The 24,829-nt window shown below is 46.7% G+C and overlaps 2 protein-coding genes across 4 annotated transcripts in view; both read left to right on the plus strand.

Moving 5' to 3' along the window:
* The window catches only part of SUSD1 (sushi domain containing 1), a 247,166-nt gene that overhangs the window by 157,088 nt on the left and 65,249 nt on the right, over positions 1–24,829 (plus strand). The gene's annotated exons all lie outside the window — the stretch shown is intronic.
* Positions 1,116–7,754, plus strand: LOC120946686. 2 transcript variants are annotated; one of them, XM_040361324.1, is made up of 3 exons: positions 1,116–2,269; positions 5,892–6,534; positions 7,294–7,754. In XM_040361324.1, exons 1-2 carry the CDS (start codon positions 1,405–1,407, stop codon positions 6,485–6,487), a joined length of 1,461 nt encoding a protein of 486 aa, XP_040217258.1. In that variant the 5' UTR covers positions 1,116–1,404; the 3' UTR covers positions 6,488–6,534; positions 7,294–7,754. The 2 variants fall into 2 exon arrangements, with proteins under 2 accessions (XP_040217258.1, XP_040217250.1); XM_040361316.1 differs by having other exon boundaries at positions 5,892–7,754.

The following is a 24,829-nucleotide window of genomic DNA, read 5'->3' on the forward strand; positions in this document are numbered from 1 at the left end:
TGCCTCCACTGTGGGGACGCTCATTGTTTAGTGTTAGGACCACAGATTACAGGGTGCCTTGGCGCGGCTCTGTGGCTCACGCATGCGTTTGCAAATGCGTGCGGACAAAATCCCTGTTTTTAACGCATACTGTGGACAGGTTAATTGGTTTTCTGCAAGCTGGTCGGTAAGTAGGCTTGGTTTTTCCCTGGGCATTCCCCAGGTTTTTGTTGTTATACGCCTTATATAGCAGGGGTAATTTTACGCCAAAAAAAGCCTTACGGAAACTACGTAAAAAAATGCGCCGGCCGGACGTACGTTTGTGGATTCGCGTATCTAGCTAATTTGCATACTCAACGCGGAATTCGACGGAAGCGCCACCTAGCGGCCAGCGTAAATATGCACCTTAGATCCGACGGCGTACTAATGCCGCGTACACACCATCACTTTATGTGATGAAAAAAAATGAAGTTTTTAAAAACGTCACTTTAATTGACCGTGTGTGGGGGAAAACGTCGTTTTATGTCTTCTAAAAAACGACCAAAAAAAATTGAAGCATGCTTCAATTTTATGTGTCGTTTTTCAAAACGTCAACTTTTACTTCACAGAAATTGACCGTGTGTAGCAAAAACGTAGTTTAAAACGACGTTTTTTCACCCGCGCATGCCCAGAAGCTACTTATGAAGCGAGCTTCAATGGAAAAACGTGGTGGAACGTAACCTCGCTTTGCTAGAACATTGTGAGAAAAACGATGGTGTGTATGCAACTTCGTCTTTGAAAATTTAAGTTTCAAAAACGTCATTTTTTACTTCACAGAAAATGTCGTTTTTTTTCATCACATAAAGTGATGGTGTGTACGGGGCATTAGACGTACGCCAGTCGGATCTAGCCCAGCTTCAGGCGTATCTTGTTTTGTGGATACAAAACAAAGATACGCCGGAGCAAAATAGAAGTTATGCGGCGTATCAATAGATACGCTGTCGTAACTTCTTAGTGGATCTGCCCCATAATTTGTAGCAGGGGTTCCTCCTTGAGACTGGAAATTTTTTTTCAAGGGTTGCTCTGTGTTGAAAAGGTTGAAAAAGGCTGATCTAGACAAATCACTGATCGGTTCCTTGTTTTTCTAGGTCCTGTCAAGACAAGTTCGTAGCTGCAATGCAATGGAGGCGGAGGACAGCATGACAGGGTGTAGGGAACTTAGGTGTAGAAAGGGTTAAAGTTAGAGGGGGTGGTTAATAGGATCCTAGAAATTAACTATTGGAGGAGGTGAGGAGAGGGGGAGGAGAGTTCAGTGAGCTAGGTGATGCTGGAGGAGGGGCAGCATCAGTCCGGGGGAAGAAGCAAGGAGAGAAGTCCTGCAGCCTGTCTGTGTATCGGGTCAGCGCTCTGTGGTCATCTGTGGAAAAGGCAAGGAAGGGAAGAAAAATGTCAGAGGTAGCCGGGTTGTTAGCGCAGCTTCAAGCTGTTGCGGAGGTCCACGGCGCGGACTGGCTGCAAAGCCAGATCACCGCCACTCTGCGGGGGGTGCAGCAGGCCCCGGTCGGGTCTAGGCCTGCTTCAACGCGCGCGAGGCGGTCGATACCGCCGGAGCGCTTTAGCCCAGATAATACCCCCAGGTCACAGCGTCGGGTGCGGAGTCCCAGTAGGCCCCCGTCGGGCCCCCCCGCCAAGCAATCTCAGTCTGCCACTGCACGGGCGGGGGGCGGGGGGGCGGGAAGCGCGCAGCGCGGGGGAGCCTCTCGGGTGCCCAGGCCTACCTCCCCTGTGTTGGTGCAGGCCCAGATTCACATGGCTGTCCCCGGTGGCGATGTTCCGGTCGGGGGGGCGGCCCGGCGTGGGAAGGACCCTCAGACAGGCGCCGGCCTAGCTCGGTCCACAGGCGGCGGCCTCGCACGTGGTGGGGATGCGTTCAGGGATGCAGATGGAGCGACACCAGGCCAGTCACGTCAGTCGGGAGGTCCCGCCTCCAGGCACCGTTCGGAGTCTGGGAGGGTTGACCGGAGGGGCAGTGGTGCTCAGGCTGCAGCCGCAGTGCTGAGGGATGATCTGATTGAAGAGTTCAGCAGCGATGGAGACGAGAGCCCTCGGGGGGTGGTGGCTCCCATACCTGTCACAACGCCAGCTGTGTCCAGAGGTCGGGGAAGGAGTGAGGAGGTTCGTCAACGACCACACGGGCAGGCGGCGACCGGTTCCAGCAGCAGTGAAGAGGGGGAGCTGCCGGAGGACCCCGCGGAGGATGGACGTTATGGGAACCTGTCGGCTGGAGGACCTTCACGGCCGCGCCGAACCGGTAAGACTACATCTAATGTGGTTGCGGGGGGTAGGGGTGGGGTTAGTGCGCAGGACATTAGTGGGGGGGTGGCGGTGCTTAGTCCCTCAGGGGAGGGGGGTGTGTGGGATGCCTTACGGGAATTGTTACGTAGGCTAGATGGGGGTGCTCCTCAGGTTGCGAGCCCGCTGGGTCCTTGGGTCCCCCCGGTGCCAGTACCCCCCCCTCCCGGTTCCTGCCCCCGCCGTTCAGGCGCTGACAGCGGTAGTTGTCCCTCCCCCGGTGCCGGCGAATCCAGGGACAGGCGTGGCAGGGACACAGACGGACAAGGACGGCGTGGGAACGGCGGCGGAACGCAAGGACAAAGACAAGGACAAGGACGGGGACAAGGTGCGGCTGGATGACGCGGCTAGGGGGGAAATTTACATTTGCTTTGAAGGGCCGTTGGGTGCCCATCTTAAGCCAGAGGTGAGGGAAAAAATTCAGAAGGACGAGTTTGTGGAAATATTTTCCCTGCTCCCGTTGGAAAAATTTCACCTCGACCGGGTGAAGCCGGACGAGAGCAAAAAGGATGAGGAAGAAAAACGTCGGTATAGGCTCATTCCGCGGACGTTTACGAATTGGCTACAGGCGTTTGCGATTATGGCTAGCGTGATCGGGGAAAAGGCCCCCGAGAAATGCACGGCCCTATTCTGTTACCTTGATGCCATTCACGAAGCGCATAGGGTGTACGGGGGTCTGGCGTGGTTGAGGTATGACGAACAGTTTCGTCAGCGCAGGGCGGTGCGTCCCTCCATCCGCTGGGACCATAAGGACATTAGCCTGTGGATGAGGTTGATGACCTCGACCAGGGCGGCGGGCCAGTCCTTTCCTGGGGGGGCCGGCGGCGCTTCCTCCGCGGGATCGCCGGCCCTCAAAAAGAAAGGGGTGTGCTGGCAGTTCAACGACGGAACCTGTCGTTTTGGAGGATCATGCCGCTTCAAGCACGAGTGCTCAGGGTGTGGTGGGTCGCACGCGTTCAATAGGTGTTTCAAACAGGGGAAGCGGGCCGGAGATGGCGCTGGAAAAGGGAATGACGCCGGTGAGACTGGAAAGGATGCTGCCTTTTCTAAGTAAGTATCCGGACAGGGCGGCGGCGCGTTTGCTAGAGCAGGGGTTCGGGGAGGGTTTCGTGATTCCGAGTTCGTTGGCGGAGGTCCCTCCGGTGGCGGACAATTTGCGGTCAGCTCTGCGACATCCGGGGGTGGTGTCGGCTAAGCTGGCCAAGGAGGTGGCGCTCGGCCGGATGGCCGGCCCGTGTCGGGAACCACCTGTGGGGGGTTTGGTGGTGTCCCCGTTGGGCGTAGTTCCGAAGAAGGAAGTGGGTCAATTTCGGATGATACATCATCTGTCGCACCCAAAAGGGGGGTCGGTCAACGATGGTATTGATCCGCAGAGTTGTGCGGTTACCTATACATCATTTGATGCGGCGGTGTCTTGGGTTAGAAAGTACGGGAAAGGGGCTTTGATGGCAAAGACGGATGTGGAATCCGCCTTCAGGCTGTTACCGGTGCACCCCACTAGTTTGCGTTTGCTGGGGTGCCACTGGCAGGGGGAGTATTTTGTTGATCGTTGCCTGCCGATGGGTTGTTCCATATCGTGCGCTTTGTTTGAGACGTTTAGCTCGTTCTTTGAATGGGCGGTCAGGGAAGTGGCGGGGGTGAATTCCGTCATCCACTATTTGGATGACTTCCTGTGCATAGGACCCCCGGACTCCCGCTGTTGCGGGGTTCTGTTGGGTACGGTACAGTATTTGGCGGACCGTTTTGGGATCCCCTTGGCCCCCGACAAAACGGAGGGCCCTGCGTCTGAGCTGGTGTTCTTGGGGATCACCATTGACTCGGTGGCGATGGAATGTAGGCTACCAGAGGATAAGGTGTTGGCTTTGAGGAGGGAGGTCAGTGAGGCCCGGGTGAAGCGGAAGATTCGATTGAAGGAGCTCCAATCCTTGTTGGGGAAGTTAAATTTCGCGTGTCAGATTATTCCCATGGGACGCATTTTCAGCCGAAGGCTTTCAGGGGCCACGGCAGGGGTCCGGGTGCCAAACCATTTTGTGCGCCTGACCAATGAACTGAGAGACGATCTGAGGGTTTGGGGAACGTTCCTGGACTCTTTCAATGGTCGTTCGATGTGGCAGACGGGGCCGGTCAGCAACGCCGACCTGGCTCTATTTACCGATGCGGCGGGGTCAGTGGGCTATGGGGCCTATTTCAACGGACGGTGGAGTGCGGAGCCCTGGCCGGAGTCTTGGAGGGCAGCAGGGTTCCTCCGGAACCTGGTGCTGCTGGAGTTGTTCCCCATCGTGGTGGCGATGGAATTGTGGGGGGAGTTCTTCAGGAATAAAAAGGTGCGCTTCAATTGCGACAACATGGGGGTGGTGTGGGCGATCAACAGCATATCGGCATCCTCGCCCCCGGTGATTAGGTTACTGCGGTACTTGGTACTTAAGTGTCTCAAAGTGAATGCCTTGATATATGCGGTGCACATTCCTGGGGTGGATAACAGATTGGCGGATGCTTTATCTCGTTTCCAGTGGGCGGAATTCCGGATCCTGGCGCCAGGGGCAGAGGGGCAGGGGGAACCCTGTCCTCAGAAGTTGTGGGACATTGCACTGGAGTCGCCGCAGGATTGATTCGGCAGTCGATCAGCGAGGGAACGTGGCGAGCTTACTCTAAGGTGTGGCAGGAATGGTCCGCACTGAGGGAGGAGGTAGGAGGGTCGGAAGATCCAGAAGACCTGCAGTCGTTGGTCTTATACTTTGTGTGCTGCAATTACGAGAGGGGAACCTCGGGTGGCGCCATTAGCAAAAAGATGGCGGCATTGGCTTTTTTATTTCAGATGGCGGGCCTCAGGGATTTTACAAAATCCTTTGTGGTGCGCAGGGTGTTAAAGGGATACAGGAAGGGCAGTACTACACGGGATTCCAGGCGTCCGGTGTCGTTCGCGGTCCTGGGTACGGTATTGGGGAATTTGGAAAAGGTTTGCGCATCGCTTTATGAGCAGATACTTTTTCGGGCTGTTTTCGTTCTGGCCTTTTTTGGGGCGTTCAGGGTGGGGGAATTAGTTTCCCCCTCCAAGGTGGTGGGGGGAGGACTACGAATGCAGGACGTTAGGTGCCTGGAGGAATCGGTGGTGATTTGGCTTAGCCGTTCGAAGACGGATCAACTAGGTAGGGGCGTAAAAATAGAGTTGTTCCGGGGGAATTGTCCACTAACGTGCCCGGTTGAGGTGGTAAGGCGGTTTTTGGGCGTTCGCCCACAAGGGGGGGAGGCTCTGTTCATCCATCAAAAAGGGGAATGTTTGTCTCGGTTCCAGTTTACGGCGGTGTTCCGGAAATGTCTGAAGGAGGGGGGTCTAGTCCCGGGAGAATATTCGGCGCATTCGTTTCGAATAGGGGCAGCAACGGAAGCGGCAAGGGGAGGCCTGCCTGCAGATTCTGTAAAGCGGATTGGCAGATGGGAGTCTAATAGATATAAACTGTATGTACGGCCTCATTTGTTGTAAACAATGAGGTATCGGTGGTTGACAATGCTGATGTTAATGTTTTCGGGGGGTTTGTTTTTGGTCCTGCTGGGTATTGTTTTTCTCTTTTATGTCTTTACAGATCCCCAAGGTTGTCTGATTTGGATCCTAGGACATTCATTTGTGTTTTGGGGGGCAAGAAGGGCGGATGTCAAGCCTGGGGGGAGACAGCTGGGGGTGCCCAGGGAGGAAGGAAGGGTACGATGGATAGGGATTAGGGGTCTCATGTGGCAGAAGGTGTTACCCGAAGTTCACAGGGGGGCTAGCTTAGACAGGGCCCCGGACATTTTGGTGATACATGCGGGGGGGAATGATTTGAGCGTCCGGCCGATGCGCCAGGTGATCAAAGACATACAATGGGATATACGCCGACTGCGGGCCTCTTTCCCTGACCTGATCATTGTTTGGTCAGATATTGTGGCTCGCATGGCCTGGAGGGAGGCCAGGTCATTGGAGCGTTTGGATAAGGCCCGGATAAAGGTGAACAGAGAAGTGGGCAGGTTTGTGGTGCAGCAAGGTGGGATAGCGGTTCGCCATTCAGATTTAGAAGTTGAGACTTGGAGGTACCTGAGGGGGGACGGGGTTCATCTCAACCCGATCGGGATCGATCTTTGGGCTCTGGGATTGGAGGAGGGCGTTAGGAGGGCTTTCCTGGTGTGGCGGCGGGCCCAAGTGTGAGGTGGTCCCACTTGTGCCGCGGTGGCGGTGGGTTCCCCTGCCGTTTGGTAGAAATAGACGGTGGTTAGGTAAAAACGGTGGGGGGGCATAGTTACAGGGATGGTGTCTGCCTTGGTGGTCTGGTGTCAGTCTGGACCACCAGGGGAGAAGTGGGTGGGTCTGTGGTCAGCTAGGTCTTCGAGTCGGTAGTCGCGACTGGGGACATGTCGTTAGCTAAGAGGGTACCACAGGCCCAAAAGAGTGATCAGGGGTTGTCAGGGGGACTGACAACCAAGGTATGGTTAAAAGGTTTAACAATTGAGGAATAGGTTAAATATTTAAAGTTGGGTGATATATATATGTATATGATGGTGTATATATATATATATATACAGTTTTTGTATTTGTTAATAAAGGCCTACCAGGCCATTTTAAATCCAGCAGGTGTCAGTGTGATTATTGGGAAAGGTTTAATGTTAAGGGGTATATGCTTGTATTGGTTGGTGCGGTAAGTTATCCGGCTGCCCTAGTCAAGACAAGTTCGTAGCTGCAATGCAATGGAGGCGGAGGACAGCATGACAGGGTGTAGGGAACTTAGGTGTAGAAAGGGTTAAAGTTAGAGGGGGTGGTTAATAGGATCCTAGAAATTAACTATTGGAGGAGGTGAGGAGAGGGGGAGGAGAGTTCAGTGAGCTAGGTGATGCTGGAGGAGGGGCAGCATCAGTCCGGGGGAAGAAGCAAGGAGAGAAGTCCCACCCTCCCGCCCTAATTATAGGAGTTAGGTGGTTTTGACAGTACAGGATGGCGGTGGGTTCCCCTGCCGTTTGGTAGAAATAGACGGTGGTTAGGTAAAAACGGTGGGGGGGCATAGTTACAGGGATGGTGTCTGCCTTGGTGGTCTGGTGTCAGTCTGGACCACCAGGGGAGAAGTGGGTGGGTCTGTGGTCAGCTAGGTCTTCGAGTCGGTAGTCGCGACTGGGGACATGTCGTTAGCTAAGAGGGTACCACAGGCCCAAAAGAGTGATCAGGGGTTGTCAGGGGGACTGACAACCAAGGTATGGTTAAAAGGTTTAACAATTGAGGAATAGGTTAAATATTTAAAGTTGGGTGATATATATATGTATATGATGGTGTATATATATATATATATACAGTTTTTGTATTTGTTAATAAAGGCCTACCAGGCCATTTTAAATCCAGCAGGTGTCAGTGTGATTATTGGGAAAGGTTTAATGTTAAGGGGTATATGCTTGTATTGGTTGGTGCGGTAAGTTATCCGGCTGCCCTAGTCATGCAGATATCCTGCTGTGCAGGCTACAAGTGTACTACAGATGGCTTAATGTTTACAAAGCAGTGTTTATAATGGCTTGGACATCTGATAACAGTAAAAGGATTGCATTTGAATAATTGCCTGGTGTCTCTGGCTATATTAAAGGGAACAATGTTAAAATGCTTATTACTTTAGGCTAAATTTGTCTTTTTTTATGACAGCCTCAGCAAGGAACAATTACGGAAAAACAGTGCATAACAGGAAGAAAAGCCTGTATATGTAATGAGCAAATATGGCTACTCCCATTTACCTGTATAATGGCAAACTATTGCCATACACTGATAAAATTATTTACATTATTCGGACAAAAAAATGTTACTGCAAACTTTTGCTCTGGCTGAAGCAAAGGAAAGATCTCTTAAAATATATTTGTTTCTGTAGAATTAGGTAGCAGCCTATGAATAAGATAAAATAAATAATAATTATAAAATATGCAATATTACACAAATGTCAGGCCCTTTTTTTAGCCATATGTTCACTAGAAAAGAAGAAAACATCTTGGATCATGTGTACACAAATGTTCCTTGGGGTTATAAAGCTGTTCAGTATTCCCATTTTGGAGCATCAGGTCACATTTAACATTTTCTGTTGCTGACAGTCAGTATGCACAGGTTATTAAAAGGTCCCGATGGAATTTTTTAATTGGATATTCCGGCCGTGTGTATGCCCCATCTGAAATTCCGACGGAATTAGAATGAGAACATGTTCTCTTTTTTTCTAACGGAAACATTTCTATCGTTAAGTCGACGTATGCTCGGAAGAATTTAACTTAATTTTTCTAGACTCGACGTAGTGTTGTACGTCATCGCGTTTTGGACGGTCGGAATTTGGTGAGTCCGTGTGTATGAAAGACAGCTTGAGTGGAATTCCGTCGGAAAAACCCGCCTGAGTTTATTCCGATGGAAAAACTGATCGTGTGTATGGGGCATAAGCCACCATTAAAAATTGTGAAGTTTTGGCAAGACAAAGCCATGCCTTCTTTGTAGGATTGATTTGAACGCACTTATCAAAAAAACTTGAGGACGTCATGACATACATTAAGAAATGTGCTGAGGATGCAGCAACTACTAACTTAGTCATTTTGCCAAGCATAAACCTTGGTAAAAAAAAAAACAAGGTGAGGATTCTCTTAGGAGAGAAGAGCACAGCTTTTAAATCTAGGATAGGGATAGTGCAGCTAGAGCAAGCTTAAAAATTGGATTTTAGAGAGGAGAAATACTATTTTGAGGCTAAAGAGGGGTCTTTAGTCAAATAATTCTAATTATGTGTGACAGGTAAGACAAACTCTCATTTTGTATAATTATAAAAAAAGCGGTAACAAAGGGGGGCAGTGTAGCCTCTCTCCTAGAAGACGTAAAGCAGTATTTAACCAAAATGCAAACATTTATTATATTGAAGCTTACCAATTCTTAGATGAGATGGCTGCATTCAGTTCCTTTTTTATGCTTTCTTTCTTCTAGTTTAATCTGGTGTCAGCAAGTCTGTTCAAAAGCACAAGCTCTCCAGAAGAATGTATCTGTTTACATGGATGAGACAAACCACTTAACCACTAGCTGACGGCCGTACGACTTTGTACGGCCTCAGCGCGGCTCCCAAACTCTAACAGGCCGTCTTTTTACGGCCTCCCCTTTGCACGTTCCCCGCGCGCGCTCCCGAGCGCGCAGCGGGGGACTGCTGTGCTGGCCGTGTCCCTTGGACACAGCCAATCACAGATTGCCGTGAACGGCCAATCGGAGCGGCCGTTTCCTAGGCGATCTGTGCGGCCAATGAGAGATGATCTCATATGTTTACATATGAGATCATCTCTCATTCCCGGCTCTCGCAGACAGCGGTGCTGTCAGGGGAGAGAGGAGACTGATCTGTGTCTCTTGTACATAGAGACACAGATCAGTCACCCCCCTTCCCCCACAGTTAGAACACTAATTAGGGTACACATTTAACCCCTTCCTCACCCCCTAGTGTTAACCCCTTCCCTGCCAGTCACATTTATACAGTAATTAGTGCATATTTATAGCACTGATTGCAGTATAAATGTGAATGGCGCCAAAAATGTGTCAAAAGTGTCCGCCATAACGTCGCAGTCCCAATAAAAATCGCAGATCGCCGCCATTACTAGTAAAAAAAAAAAATAATAATAATAATTCTGTCCCTTATTTTGTAGGCGCTATAACTTTTGCGCAAACCAGTCGCTTATTGCGATTTTTTTTTTTTTTTTTACTAAAAATATGTAGAATACGTATCGGCCTAGACTGAGGATAAAAAAAAACCGTAAAAATTTTTTTTAGCTATTTATTATAGCAACAAGTAAAAAAATGTTTTTTTTTTTTCAAAATTGTCGCTCTATTTTTGTTTATAGCGCAAAAAATAAAAACCGCAGAAGTGATCAAATACCACCAAAAGAAAGCTCTATTTGTGGGGAAAAAAAGGACGTTAATTTTGTTTGGGAGCCACGTCGCACGACCGCGCAATTGTCAGTTAAAGTGACACAGTGCCGAATCGCAAAAAGTCCTCTGGTCAGGAAGGGGTTTAAGTGCCCAGTAAGGAAGTGGTTAAAATAGAACTATAGGCAAAGCTTTTTTTTTTAATTTTGGATAGAGTAATAACCCCTGTCAGGTTTTATTTCCCACAATCTGTGTCCCATTGCAGAAATTTCCCTTCACTTGTTCTATAGCCAAACAGGAAGTGAGAGGAAATCCCTGCAAATTAAGGGAATTTCTTGGAGATCCCTAGGTCACCAGAACTAGTGTCCCGATTGGAAGATTTCCCCTTTATTACTTTTCTGGGGACAACCCACAATTTGTGATTTTCTTTTACTTACAATAATAATGGTAAACAAGACAAATAGGGAGGTTGTATCTCCCTAACATAGTTACATAGTTGGTAAGGTTAAAAAAAAAACACAAGTCCATCCAGTTAAACCTGTGTGTGTGTGTATGTGTGTTTATGTTAACAGTACATTGTATACCCCTGTATTTTGTGGTCGTCTAATAGTTTTTTGAAGTTATCGATGCTCCCTGCTGATACCACTGCTTGTGGAAGAGAATTCCACATCCTTACCGCTCTGACAGTAAAGAACCCTCTATGCAGTTTAAGGTTAAACCGCTTCTTATCCAATTTTAGTGAATGGCCACGTGTCTTTTTAAATTCCCTTTCACTGAAAAGTGTCTTTCCTATGGTAGGGTCGCCGGTATGGTATTTATACATCGCTATTATATACCCTCTCAAGCGTCTCCTCTCCAGATAAAATAAGTTCAATGCTTGTAGTCTTTCCCCATAACTGAGGTCCTCCAGTCCCTTTATTCGCTTTGTTGCCCTTCTCTGGACTCTCTCCAGCTCCAGCACATCCTTCCTGAGGACTGGTCTGGTGACTGTTGAGGAATATCTTGCAGGATAATTTCAAGGGTCAGATGGTAGACACACCAACTAGAAATAAAGCGTTACTGGATCTACTGATTATTACTAACAATACAGACCTGATCACGGATGTGGAAATACGGGGCAATTTAGGAAACAGCGATCACAGGTAATTTGGCTTCAGTATAAATCACACAAATAGGAAACATAAGGGCAATACAAAGACACTGAATTTCAAAAGATCCAACTTCCCTAAACTACGAACCTTGCTAGAAGACATAAATTGGGATAAAATCTTAGAAACAACGAAGGAGAGATGGGTTTGCTTTAAGAGCATATTAAATAAGGGCATTAGCCAATGCATCCCATTGGGTAATCAATTTAAAAATCCTGGATGGCTTAACTCCAATGTAAAAATGCATATAAAAGCAAGGGAGAAGGCCTTCAAAAAATACAAGGCTGAGGAATCATCATCAGCATTCAAACTTTACAAAGAATGCAACAAGAAATGTAAGGGTGCAATTAGGACAGCTAAGATAGAACACGAAACACACATAGTGGAGGAGAGCAAAAAAAAATCCCAAGAAATTCTTTAAGTATGTAAACATTAAAAAGGGAGGACAGACCATATTGGCCCCATAATGAATGAGCAAGAACATCTTAAAGGTATTGAATGTATTCTTCTCCTCAGTCTTCATGAGGAAATCGGGGAGGGGGGGCATCAGTAACCAAAACTGAAGTGTTTATCCTCATGACACATCACAGGAAGCACCTCCATGGTTAACAGAGGACAGAATTAAAATTAGACTTGGGAAACTTAACATTAATAAATCACCAGGACCAGATGGCTTGCAACCGAGGGTACTTAGGGAACTCAGTCAAGTAATTGCCAGACCATTGTTCCTAATTTTTACTGACCGTCTACTGACTGGAATGGTACCAGCTGATTGGAGAAAAGCCAATGTATTGACAATATTTAAAAGGGGCCCAAAATACATCCCTGGGAATTACAGATCAGTTAGCCTAACATCAATAGTATGCAAGCTCTTGGAAGGGATGATAAGGGACTATATAGAAGATTTTAGTTATGAGAATGGTATCATCAGCAGTAATCAGCATGTATTCATGAATGCAATCTATAAACTGGGGGGGGGACCTCTTGGGGGAATTTAGGATGGAAAAGGACCCAGGGTGATAAGCTCAGCAATGGCATGCAATGCCATGCTGCTGCTAACAAAGAATATTGGCATGCATTAAAAAGGGATTAACTCCAGAGATAAAGCAATAATTCTCCCGCTCTACAAGACTCTGGTCTAGCCACACCTAGAGTATGCTGTCCAGTTCTGGACACCAGTCCTCAGGAAGGAAGTACTGGAAATGGAGAGAATACAAAGAAGGGCAACAAAGCTAATAAGGGGTCTGGAGGATATTAGTTATGAGGAAAGGTTGCGAGCACCGAACTTATTCTCTCTGGAGAAGAGACACTTAAAGGGTCACTAAAAGGAAAACATTTTTAAAAATAACAAACATGTTATACTTACCTCCACTGTGCAGTTCGTTTTGCACAGAGTGCCCCCGATCCATGTCTTCTGGGGTCCCTTGGCAGCTGTCTCTTGTCCTCCATGCAATTAGTAACCACAGTCATGCGAGAGCTTGCATGGTGGTCACTAATTGCGTGTGTGCTCCCGTGATACAGCGAGCTGCCATAGCTCACTGTATCACTCGGCCCCGCCCCGCGGCGCGCCGCATCACTGGATGTGATTGACAGCAGCGCCAGCCAATGGCTGCGCTGCTCTCAATCTATCCGCTCTAGCTCATCAGTGGCCAGGCTGAGCGGCGAAGAGGATATCGGGACCGCGCAGGACTTTCGAGGGGTCAGGTAAGTATAACGGGGGCTGGGGGGGGGGGGCGGCAGCAGCAGATGTTTTTTCACCTTAATGTATAGATTGCATTAAGGCAGTGTTTCTCAATTCCAGTCCTCAGGCCCCCCCAACAGGTCAGGTTTTCAGGATTTCCATTATTTTGCACAGGTGATTTGATCAGTTTCACTGCCTTAGTAATCACCACAGCCTTTTCATCTAAAGGGAAATCCTGAAAACCTGACCTGTTGGGGGGGCCTGAGGACTGGAATTGAGAAACACTGCATTAAGGTGACATTTTTTTTTCCTTTACAACTCCTTTAAGGGGATATGATTTACAAATACTACTTTATAATGAGTCAGGAACGTGTCATATGTTGACCATGTTGCAGCTCGGCAAATAATTTCTGGGGATACACCCTTGCCCACGATGCCGCCAAGCTTCTTGTCGAGTGCGCTCTAAAGCCTCATACACACGATCGGACTTTCATCTGACTTTTCCATGGATTTTTGTCTGAAGGGGCGTTGGCCGTGAACTTGGTATGCATACACACGGCAGAACTTTTTCAGCCAACATTAACCAAATCAAGTGTTTTTTTCAGGTCTTTACCAACCACCCTTTGGGCAACTTCTGCTATTGTTGTCTGATCTTTAGCATTGGTTCGGAGCATGAGTGTTTGTACTTTGGACTTTAGTCCGATGGACTTGTGTACAAACGATCGGCCGATGCTCCATTGGACATTTGTTGTTGAAAAGTTTGAGAGCATGCACAGCGAACATTTGTGCATTGAATTTTGCGATGGAGCATACAGAGGGTCAGATTGTCCTATAAAACACATTCGTCGGACAGTTGTTGTCGAAAAGTCTGATTGTGTGTATGGGCCTTTACATTCGTTGGAGGCTCCAGGCCTCTTACTTCATAAGCTCTTTTGATGGTTCTAACCAGCCACACTGCCAGAGTCCTTGTGGACGCTGCTAGCCCTTTTCTTATCCCAGCTGGAATAATGAACAGGTTCTCAGCTCTTCTGAAAGAGGCCGTCTTCTGTACGTATATCTTCAGAGTGACCCCAACATCTAACTTATGTGTTTGACTAGATGCCTCTTTCTGCATTGTTGGGAGGACAATGTCCTGCTTTCTGTGAAATGACTTGTTGACTTTAGGTCGGCGTTGTGGTAATGTCCTTAATACCACTCTGTTGGGTAGGTGACAACAGTAAGGGGGTTTGTACCCTAAAGCTTGAATGTCTAAAACCCTTCTACCTGACTTGATGGCAATGAGAAAAACTGCTTTCATCGTGATGTTCCATAACGAGGTTGCTTGGGTCCCTAAAAAAATAAATTCTGGGACAACATTTCTAGCACTATTTGTAATTCCCATAGGGCAGGGAGGTCCAAACTTTTTTCAGAGGGCCAGATTTGATTATGCGTGAGGGCCGACCATTTTGCCTGACATTCTTTGAACCATTAAAATTCGGTCTAAGTGTGTTAGTCTGAGCACTACTACACGGCCCAACAAGAATTCTCTTGCCTTTGTGGCTGTGTGTGGTGAAGAGATGAGCGTGGGCGTGTTATTTGCATATACTGAATATATTTATTTTGTGGCCCCAACGAATCCCAGAGCACTGCTTAGGACTAAGGATGAGCTTGGGCGTCTTGTTTTTGATATACTGTATTTAACGGCGTATAACACGCACGGGCTTGCCATTGCCATGAATGCAGCCTCACCATTACCATGAATGCAGCCTTACCATTGAAATTAATGCAGCCTCACATGTGCCATAAATGCAGCCTCACACTTGCCATGAATGCAGCCTCACCATTGCCATCAGTGCAGCCTGAACGATGCCCATCTGCAGCCTCGGAGGGCAGAGGGAGGGGGCGGGACGAGTGCCGACAGATTACAAACAGGAGAATCTCTTGTTTACTCTGTGGCCTCTTTAATACAAGTCCCGCCTCCTATTATAGACAGAACAGTCGTCCAATGGCATCCCAGGAGATGGGACTTCCAATAGAGACGCTGCTGAGTTAACAGGAGATTCTCTTCATGTAATCTGGCTGCACTCGTCCTGCCCCCTCCCTGTCCCCTCCAAGGCAGCACCAATCAATACAGTATATATCTTTTGTGGCCCTGGGGGGCCACAAACAATATATATATCCAAATCCCCAGGGGGGGCATATTAAATCAACAGGGGGGCCGCATTTGGCCCCCGGGTCGGACTTTGGGCATGCCTACCATAGGGGCACAAATGAGCTTGCCTGAGGTCGGACTATGTCGCAGGCCCTTGGGAATTGTCGCACTAACTGGTGGGTAGCCCATCTCGCTCCTGTCAGAGCCGGCAGGGTCTAGATCTGCACCCTCAGTGTATTTGTTTGTAGGCCCATCTCCAGGCCTGTTTGCAAGAATTCCAACACTTGTGCCTCCTGTGGTGCTAGAGGATCGAATCCTTTGGATCTTGAAAAAGTGTCAAATCTTTCCCATACCTTAGAATACGTTTTGTTAGTCGTCTCTTGCTTTTAGTAAGGTTTCGATGACCGAGGTCGAACAGCCTGGACGGTTCAGAAATTCCCACGATGGTCCTCCTGAATTATCTTCATGGCTCAAGGGTCTTGGATCTGCTCCGCCCAAACCTGCGCAAATTGGCATAGTCGGGTACCAACCGGGCCAGTTTGGACAGAGTGACCCTCAAAAGGGTTTCTGTGTCGTGCCCTGTTTAGCTTTGTTCAACCGTGTCGCTGACATTTGAGGTTTCCTCCAACCTCTTCTGACGTTTCTGTTTGCTCCTTACGACCTTCTGTGTTCAAGAGTCCTTACGGTTATATTTATCTCCTCACTCCTGGTGGTGAGGTGAATCAACAGATGTAATGTAAGACCCCTTTCACACTGTAGTGTGGATGCGTTAGCAGTAAAGCGCGGCTAGATTTAGTGGCGCTTTACCGTCATTTTAGCTGTGCTTTTCGGCCGCTAGTGGGGCACTTTTATCCCCCGTTCCTGCAAGCACGCCGCCCCAGTGTGAAAGCACTAGGGCTTTCACACTGGGGTGGTGTGAAGGACTTTTTGCCTATATGCTTCAATTTAATTCTCCCTGCTTGGTTAATGCTGTGTTAGAGGGAAGGTGATTTCAGGTGTGACTCACTCCTCTGCTAACAGGCTGTTGAAAGGGTAATTGATCTATTGTGTGTGTGAAGGAGACCTGTGTTTACTGTTTACTGTGATTAGAAGGGGCTCATGTTAATTATTCTGATTGCTTCATTGTGGTAATTATCTCTTCTATATGCGGGGCCAAGCTGTCTAGATAACGTATTCTGTTACAACTAGTAATTAACTCCACTGATGTCATTATCTAAAGAAAATGTGTTTTCAGGGTCGGCTCCGAAGTGTCTGCCTAATAATCTGTATGGAAGCTCCAGTGTGTGGGGGGGGGGGCGGAAATTGTCATTGTAACAGCTTTGTAAATTACATATAAGCTGTGTGTTGTACCATTAAAGTCTGTCTTGTTCCAGCAGTAAGCTCTGACTCATGTGTGGCTTATTGGGTGATCCCAGGAATATTCCTCCTCGTGGAATATTGGGGTGATTTGCTTTTATGGGGAGAAGGGAATGCTTGACAGGGATATTCTAATACCATCACAGGTGGCTTTTCAGGTGCTTTACATGAGCTATTTTTAGCGACAAAATGCCTGAAAAGCTTTCAGTGTGAAAGAGGTCTAAGTATTAGTAGCTAGTAGAGGTGCCATTAAAGCAGAAATACACTCTCTCAATTAACATTAACTGTACCGGGCCAATGTGTATTCTCTGTATCTCCACATCTACAATTGAAGAGCTGTGGATTGGTTTGTTTATCTGTACTAGTTTTACAGTCTTGGTTGTCATGTGATGAAAACCAGATGATCACTTACTGGAAATGTGAATAATACAAACCTTGCTAGCTTAGATTGATTTTAATCAAAGCCTGAACTTTTCTAATTATTCTACAACAAGGTTTGGAATATCTTGTATGTGGATATTGAACTAATACTGAAACTATTAGCAAAATGTTAACAATTAGCAGCTGAAAATAATAAGTTCAATTTGTAATTTATTTCAATATTGTGATCACATATCTGGAAACCTACTGTTTAAAATGTGAGCACACCCTAAAGTGATATTTTAGTTATAGTTAAGGCATTGTGGGCCAGATCCTCAAAAGGGATACGTCGTCGTATCCCTGTTTCTATCTTTGGAACTGATCCACAGAATCAGTTTCCAAGAGATAGACAGAAGATCCGGCATGTGTAAGAGACTTACACTGCCGGATCTTAGGATGCAGTACCGCATCCGCCGCTGTGGGCATTTTGCGTCGAAATGCCGCTTCGGGTATGCAAATTAGCACTTACGGAGATCCACAAAGCTTTTACGCTTCGTTTTTTCTCCGTAAGTATTAAGTTGCATGTGTAAAATTAGGGCTGCTTTTACAAAGTGTAAACTGTTTACACCTTGTAAAAGTAGACCCTTCTGTCCAGCGACGCGTTTTTTTTTTTTGTTTTAAACATTTTTTTTCCCGCCGTATATTTTTTTTTTCCCGACGCAACTTTATTGACCCGACGCGATCCACAACGCTCGGCATAACGTAATTTCGCACTATGCACGTCGGGAAAATGACGTCACGAGCATGCGCAGTACGGCCGGCGCAGGAGCGCGCCTAATTTAAATGGGAATCGCCCCCATTTGAAGAGGAACGCCTTGCGCCGGCGGAATTTAAGTTACACAGCCGAAAATTTCTAGGTAAGTGCTTTGTGGATCGGGCACTTAGGTAGAAATTTTAAGGCAGTGTAACTTAAATGGGAAGTTTTACGTTACGCCGGCTCTTTGTGGATCTGGCCCTGTGGGCTTATCCCTGAGCTGGGCTTTAAAGTAAGGCAACATATTATAAATGTGCAGAGATGTGACACAATAAAGCTTTGTTATTTCACCATGATGACTAGGCAGATGTTATGCCACAGCATAAAAACCCAATTTGGCATTGTAAAAAAATTGCATGAAAACTGTCTGTTGGGTATCGTTTGAGCACCGTTCATTTTTCTTCATTTACTACACAATGGCTCTTATCACATATAATAATTAAATATCTCAAGTACCATATAAATATGGTACTAAATGTACAAATATTTATAGGTAAAGTTAATCCAAGGAATATGTGATTGCCTCTTGGGGGATCAGGAAGGAATATTCCCCCCTGCTGTTGCAAATTGGATTATGCTTTGCTGGGGTTTTTCGCTTTCCTCTGGATCAACTGTGGATAAAGGATTGTGTATATTGGATTGTATGTTTTTTTTTTTATATTGATAGAACTAGACGGACTTGTGTTTTTTTTCAACCTGACTAACTATGCAACTATGTATACATTGCCAGCACAACATTGCATAGTATAAAGCTGTCATCCTGTCACTGAATTTGAATAACAAATGAGTACTCAGTCCCAAAGGGACTGCCAATTATTCAAATTTAGTGCCTACATCATAGCTATATATAGTATGCAATACTGGCTAGCAGTGTAAGAAATGTGAAAGCTGCTTGAGATCAGTGGCGTAGCGTGGGGGGTGCAGGGGGGGCCATGGCACCAAGAGCAACATTTAGGGAGGAGGCCCGCCAGTATGTGTCACAGTGGCTGCCTCCTCCTAAATGTACTTTGCTGTGTCCCCGTGCTCTGCTGCCATATTCAGTCTTAGGCGCCCTGTGATTGGGTGTATGGGGTCATGTGCAGCAGTGGGGCTGGCCTGTCCACAATCGTGTTGGATCCTGGAGTCCCGCCTCCACCCTTGTTTAGTCTCCTGCACTCTGTGATTGGGCGAAGGCGGGACTTAATGAGCAACCGCAATCGTTAACACGCCAGCCCTGCCGCCGGACATGGCCCCCATACGTCCAATCACAGGCTGCTGTCTGAACCTGGCCTCCACAGGAACCAAGGCAGCGGTCGGATCCATGGGGCCAGAGTGGAAGAACCTAATGCAGGCTGCAAGTGCTGAAGCGCCGGTACACAAAGTGAGAGTGGAGCCTGGAGGAGCGGAGGAGCGAGGGGCAGCGATTGTGAAGCAGGTCTGTGCTGTCTAACGACACTTTTAGTGTGTTCTATGACATTGGATCTTCCACACACCAGCCCCCCCCCCACCTGTCATACAGCTATGCCCACAGCACACCTCAACTACTACCCCACACAGCACACCTTCACTACTACCCCACACAGCACACCTTCACTACTACCCTGTACAGCAAACCTTCACTACTACCCCGCACAGCACACCTCCACTACTACCCCGCACAGCACACATCCACTACAAGGTGGGGGGGTCATTGGAAGGTGCCACAAAAATCTCCACCCCCTCCACCTACACCGTATTGTCAGGGGCGGAGCCAATGGGGTATCAAAATTAGGTTTCGCCTAGGGTGGCAAAAATTCTTGCACCGGCCCTGGTCAGTGTAGTGTAGTGTTGTGGTCAGTATAGTGTATTGGTAAGTGTAGTGTAGTGGTCAGTACAGTAGTCAGTATAGTGGTTAGTGTAGTGGTCAGTGTAGTGGTCAGTGTAGTGTAGTGGTCAGTGTAGTGTGGTGGTCAGTGTAGTGGTCAGTGTAGTGGTTAGTGTAGTGGTCAGTATAGGAATCAGGTAGGTCAGTGTAGTGTAGTAGTCAGTATAGTGGTTAGTGTAGTGGTCAGTATAGGAATCAGGTAGGTCAGTGTAGTGTAGTGGTCAGTATAGTGGTTAGTGTAGTGATCAGTATAGGAATCAGGTAGGTCAGTATAGTGTAGTGGTCAGTACAGTAGTCAGTATAGTGGTTAGTGTAGTGGTCAGTGTATTGTCGTGGTCAGTGTAGTGTAGTGTAGTGGTCAGTATAGTGGTCAGTATAGGAATCAGGTAGATCAGTATAGTGTATTGGTAAGTGTAGTATAGTGGTCAGTACAATGGTCAGTGTAATGTAGTGGTCAGTATAGTATAGTGGTCAGTGTAGTGTAGTGTAGTGGTTAGTGTAGTGGTCAGTATAGGAATCAGGTAGGTCAGTGTAGTGTAGTATAGTGTAGTGGTCAGTGTAGTGGTCAGTATAGGAATCAGGTAGGTCAGTGTAGTGTAGTGGTCAGTACAGTAGTCGGTATAGTGGTCAGTGTAGTGTAGTATAGTGGTCAGTGTAGTGGTTAGTGTAGTGGTCAGTATAGGAATCAGGTAGGTCAGTGTAGTGGTCAGTATAGTGGTTAGTGTAGTGGTCAGTATAGCAATCAGGTAGGTCAGTGTAGTGTAATGGTCAGTGTAGTGGTCAGTATAGGAATCAGGTAGGTCAGTGTAGTGTAGTGGTCAGTACAGTGGTTAGTGTAGTGGTCAGTATAGGAATCAGGTGGTGTAGTGGTGTAGTGGTCAGTACAGTAGTCAGTATAGTGGTTAGTGTAGTGGTCAGTATAGTGGTCAGTGTAGTGTAGTATAGTGGTCAGTATAGGAATCAGGTAGGTCAGTGTAGTGGTTAGTGTAGTGGTCAGTGTAGTGTAGTGGTCAGTGTAGTGGTCAATATAGGATTCAGGTAGGTCAGTGTAGTGTAGTGGTCAGTATAGGAAACAGGTAAGTCAGTGTAGTGTAGTGGTCAGTATAGTGGTTAGTGTAGTGATCAGTATAGGAATCAGGTAGGTCAGTGTAGTGTAGTGGTCAGTACAGTAGTCATTATAGTGGTTAGTGTAGTGGTCAGTATAGTGGTCAGTGTATTGTAGTATAGTGGTCAGTGTAGTGGTTAGTGTAGTGGTCAGTATAGGAATCAGGTAGGTCAGTGTAGTGTAGTGGTCAGTGTAGTATAGTGGTTAGTGTAGTGGTCAGTGTAGGAATCAGGTAGGTTAGTGTAGTGGTCAGTGTAGGAATCTGGGTAGTCAATACTATTGTAGGAAGGGACAGGACTCGGGAGTGCTAAAAGTCCGCAGGTTAGGGGGCGCAAATTTCTTGCCTAGCCCCGGGCGCTGACAACCCACGCTACGCCACTGCTTGAGATACTTGGCTATGGAAAAGGATAGGAACAATTAGGAAACAATATATTTTTAATTGAGCACATTGATTGACTTACTATAGCTATGTTTACCTAAATGTACATTTTATTTTGACCTTCACAAGTTTTCGCTTTTTATTTTTTGCCAATGTTATAATATAGGCTTTTGTAGATTATTCACTGTGTGGGGGAGTGGGGACTAACATCACCAAAACACAGTGGATCACCAAAGTGGGTCCAAAGCTTTATTCAGTGATCACAGCAAGAGCAATGTTTCACGGCCTCGCAGGAACCCCTTCATCAGGCAATTAACAAAATGTGTTACAACCAAGAAATTATTTAAAGAACCATGCACCAATCAGTGAGCAGAGAAATAGGCAAGATGGGGACCCCTTGACATCACCCCTTAATGTCATAATGATTTCATACCCATCATATGCATAGCCTTATGTAAATATGACATAACAATTATACATCTTCATACATCTTCTCTACCCTCCTGGCTCTCATATGGTGCCTTTGTCTTTCTTTCTTTTTTTTTTCTTAAATGTTTTTATTTTTTTCCCCTCTTTTTCCTTTATATTTCATTTATTTGATTTTTCTGCTTTTTTGTTTCTCTCTCTTTATTCCATTCCCCTTTTTTTCCTGTTATTTTCTGATTTTATTAACATTGCTCCTCTACATTTTGTCACATGTCTGATGCAGGGGTCCTGCGAGGCTCTGAAACATTGCTCTTGCTGTAAGAATGTGATCACTGAATAAAACATTGGACCTACTTTGGAGATCCACGGTGTGCTGGTGACATTCTCCCGCCTTCAGTTACAGCCGATGGTCGCTACAGCGTCTGCTTACATCCACAGCCGTTTTCCAGGAACACGTGCGTTGGGATTGTGCATTGGTATCTCAGGACTAAAATGGGGGTGCGCTGTTTTCAATGAGTTATCCAACTAATGAACCTGTATTTTGAAAAGGAGTAGTAAAGTACAACTATTGTGTAACACTACAAGTAGGAAGCAGATCTTGTATACAGTGAGGGAAAAAAGCATTTGATCCCCTGCTGATTTTGTACATTTGCCCACTGACAAAGAAATGATCAAGCTATAATTTTAATGGTAGGTTTATTTTAACAGTGAGAGACAGAATAACAACAAAAATATCCAGAAAAACGCATTTCAAAAAAAGTTATAAATTGATTTGCATTTTAATGAGTGAAATAAGTATTTGATCCCCAATCAAGCAGCAAGATTTCTGGCTCCCAGGTGTCTTCTATACAGGTAACAAGCTGAGATTAGGAGCATTTAGGAGGTTAGGAGCAGAAACAAGCAATTTATAACATTAACGAGTGGTGATAATATTATTCACTTAAAGCTGATCACTTATTGATGTTTTCCTTAATACCATACATTTCTTTTAAATAATAAAAGCAATTGAATGATAATGTGTTTGGAATAGATAGACTATGAGGTGGATTTACTAAAAGTGGAGGGTGCAAAATCTAGTGCAGCTGTGCATGGTAGACAATCAGCTTCTAACATCAGCTTGTTTCATTAAGTGTTAACAAAATAAATGGAAGCTGATTGGTTTCTATGCAGAACTGCAACAGACTTTGTTCTTTCTAGTTTTAGTAAATCAACCTGTATGTATTATAGATTTCTGAAACTTTAAAGTGAAAGTAAAGTCTCCTTCATGACTGTAAAACATCTAAAGCAGTGGTTCTCAGCCTTTCTAGTGCTGTGACCCCTTGATAAAATTTCCCAAGTTGTGGGGACCCCTAACAGTAAAATTATTTTTGTAGCGTGCGTTGTCAGCACCCAAGGCAAGACAAGTAATTTGCACCCCTAACCCACGGTTGTGTAGCGCTGCCTTCCACTCGTACAGTATTAAAATCCCTTATGGTACATTTTAGGATGTACCACTCTTTCTCTTTGTTCTCCTTTCTTTCCCTTTTATCTCTCTCTATCCTAATTTCTTATTCTATCTCTCCTTTTTCTTTGTTCCTCCCCCATTTTTCCTCTCCTTTGCATGTATTCTCTATTTGTATTCCTTCTCTTACTCCTTTGTGGGGTGGGGGAGTGGGGGGAATGGGATGTGTAGCAGTGACACCTCTACCGTAATCAAGAGACGGGGTCTCCTCCAGCCCCTCCCACTTCACCAGTCAGCTGACCGCTAGTCTCTGCCCCCTAGCCATGCCGTGAGCTGAATGGGCGGCTGCAAAGAGGCTGAGTGGGCGGCCGCGGGCTCCAGGAACAGCCCTGCTGGGTGGCTGATAAAAGGCTGGGAGAGCGGTGCAGGCTTCAGGAACAGCCCAGGATTCAGTGACCCCTGGCAAATCATCATTCGACCCCGAGGGGGTCCCGACCCCCAGGTTGAGAACCACTGATCTAAAGCATTATGGCATAATTTACATATAGGTGTATTTTATACTCTCCTAACCTGCGCCATTTTAGAGAAACTGGCTGCTATTCCTATCAGTGATGTAATTTGAGCATGTGCCCTTTTGCTCCCATTGACAGCATTCTCAGTGTGCCATCTACTAAGGTGCCATGCCTATGACCTCGTTCACACGACCGTTTTCCTTGATCAGAATCCATCAAGAAACTTGGTGGCAGAGCTTTTTTGCCAAGGAAAACGGTCGTGTGTATGTTTTTTGTCGAGAAAACTGTTGTGGATCTCGACAAGCAAAAAAGAGAACAAGTTCTCTTTTTCCTCGTCTGGGAGTCTCAATTTCCTTGTCGTGTTTCTCGTCGGGCTGGTTTACGACGAGGAACACGTTCGTGTGTACGCCTAGAAACCCGTGCATGCTCAGAATAAACTATGAGACGGGAGCGCACCTTCGGTAAAAGTAGCGTTTGTAAGGGAGATGGCACATTCGTCACGCTGTAACAGACTGAAAAGCGCGAATCGTCCCTCACCAAACTTTTACTTAACACGCAGTAACATGAGATTAGTAAAAGCAGCCCCAAGGGTGGCGCCAGTGGAATCGAACTTCCCCTTTATAGTGCCGTTGTACATGGTGAACGTCACCGCGTTTGAGAACGACGAGATTTTGTCTTGACAGTGTGTACGCAAAGAAAGCTTGTCAAGATTCTCGACAAGCCTGACAAGGAACTCGTCGAGGAAAACAATGTTTCATTTACGACGAGTTCCTCAGTCGTGTGTACGAGGCCTCTGACAATGTCAATCGACAGCATGCATTGAAATCCTGTGAGATTATTGGACCATTGAGAACTTCTTGAAACACTCCATGTGACTTGCAGCATCACAGGGGGTGTCAGCATTAGGCCTTAGCGGCAATGTAGCAAGCATTAACTCTAAGGCCCCGTACACACGTCCGAGGAACTCGACGTGCCAAACACATCGAGTTCCTCGTCTAGTTCAGTGTTGAAGCCGCCGAGGATCTCAGCGGGCCGACTTTCCTCATTGAACAACGAGGAAATAGAGAACATGTTCTCTATTTGGCCCGACGAGTTCCTCGTCGGCTTCCTCGCTGAAAAGTGTACACACGACCGAGTTTCTCGGCAGAATCCATCTCCGATCGAGTTTCTGGCTGAATTCTGCCGAGAAACTCGGTCGTGTACGGGGCCTAAGGTCTACAATGCATATATGAGATTATACTCTAACACTGTAGAAAAAGGCGGAAATATACTCCATGCAGGAAGAGGACGCCAACAGCAAACATAGCGCAGGCTGCAGCCTGGAGACAGGAAAAGCAAGTAAGCTATAAAAAGTACAAAAAAAAGATCCTAATGGCACAGGGGTTTGTTGTTTTAAAGGTTTCAGATATTAATCTTATAATAAATAAGGATTCTGGTGGCTGAGTTTAGTCCTACG

The sequence above is a fragment of the Rana temporaria genome, chromosome 1 (genome assembly GCF_905171775.1).
Source record: "Rana temporaria chromosome 1, aRanTem1.1, whole genome shotgun sequence".
Lineage (NCBI taxonomy): Eukaryota > Metazoa > Chordata > Amphibia > Anura > Ranidae > Rana > Rana temporaria.

Coding starts and splice junctions, on each gene's coding strand:
- LOC120946686 (XM_040361316.1), top strand. CDS start 1,405: ATGTCAGAGGTAGCCGGGTTGTTAGCGCAGCTTCAAGCTGTTGCGGAG. Junction 2,270..5,891: donor TTCACGGCCGCGCCGAACCG/GTAAGACTACAT, acceptor ATGTCTTTACAG/ATCCCCAAGGTTGTCTGATT.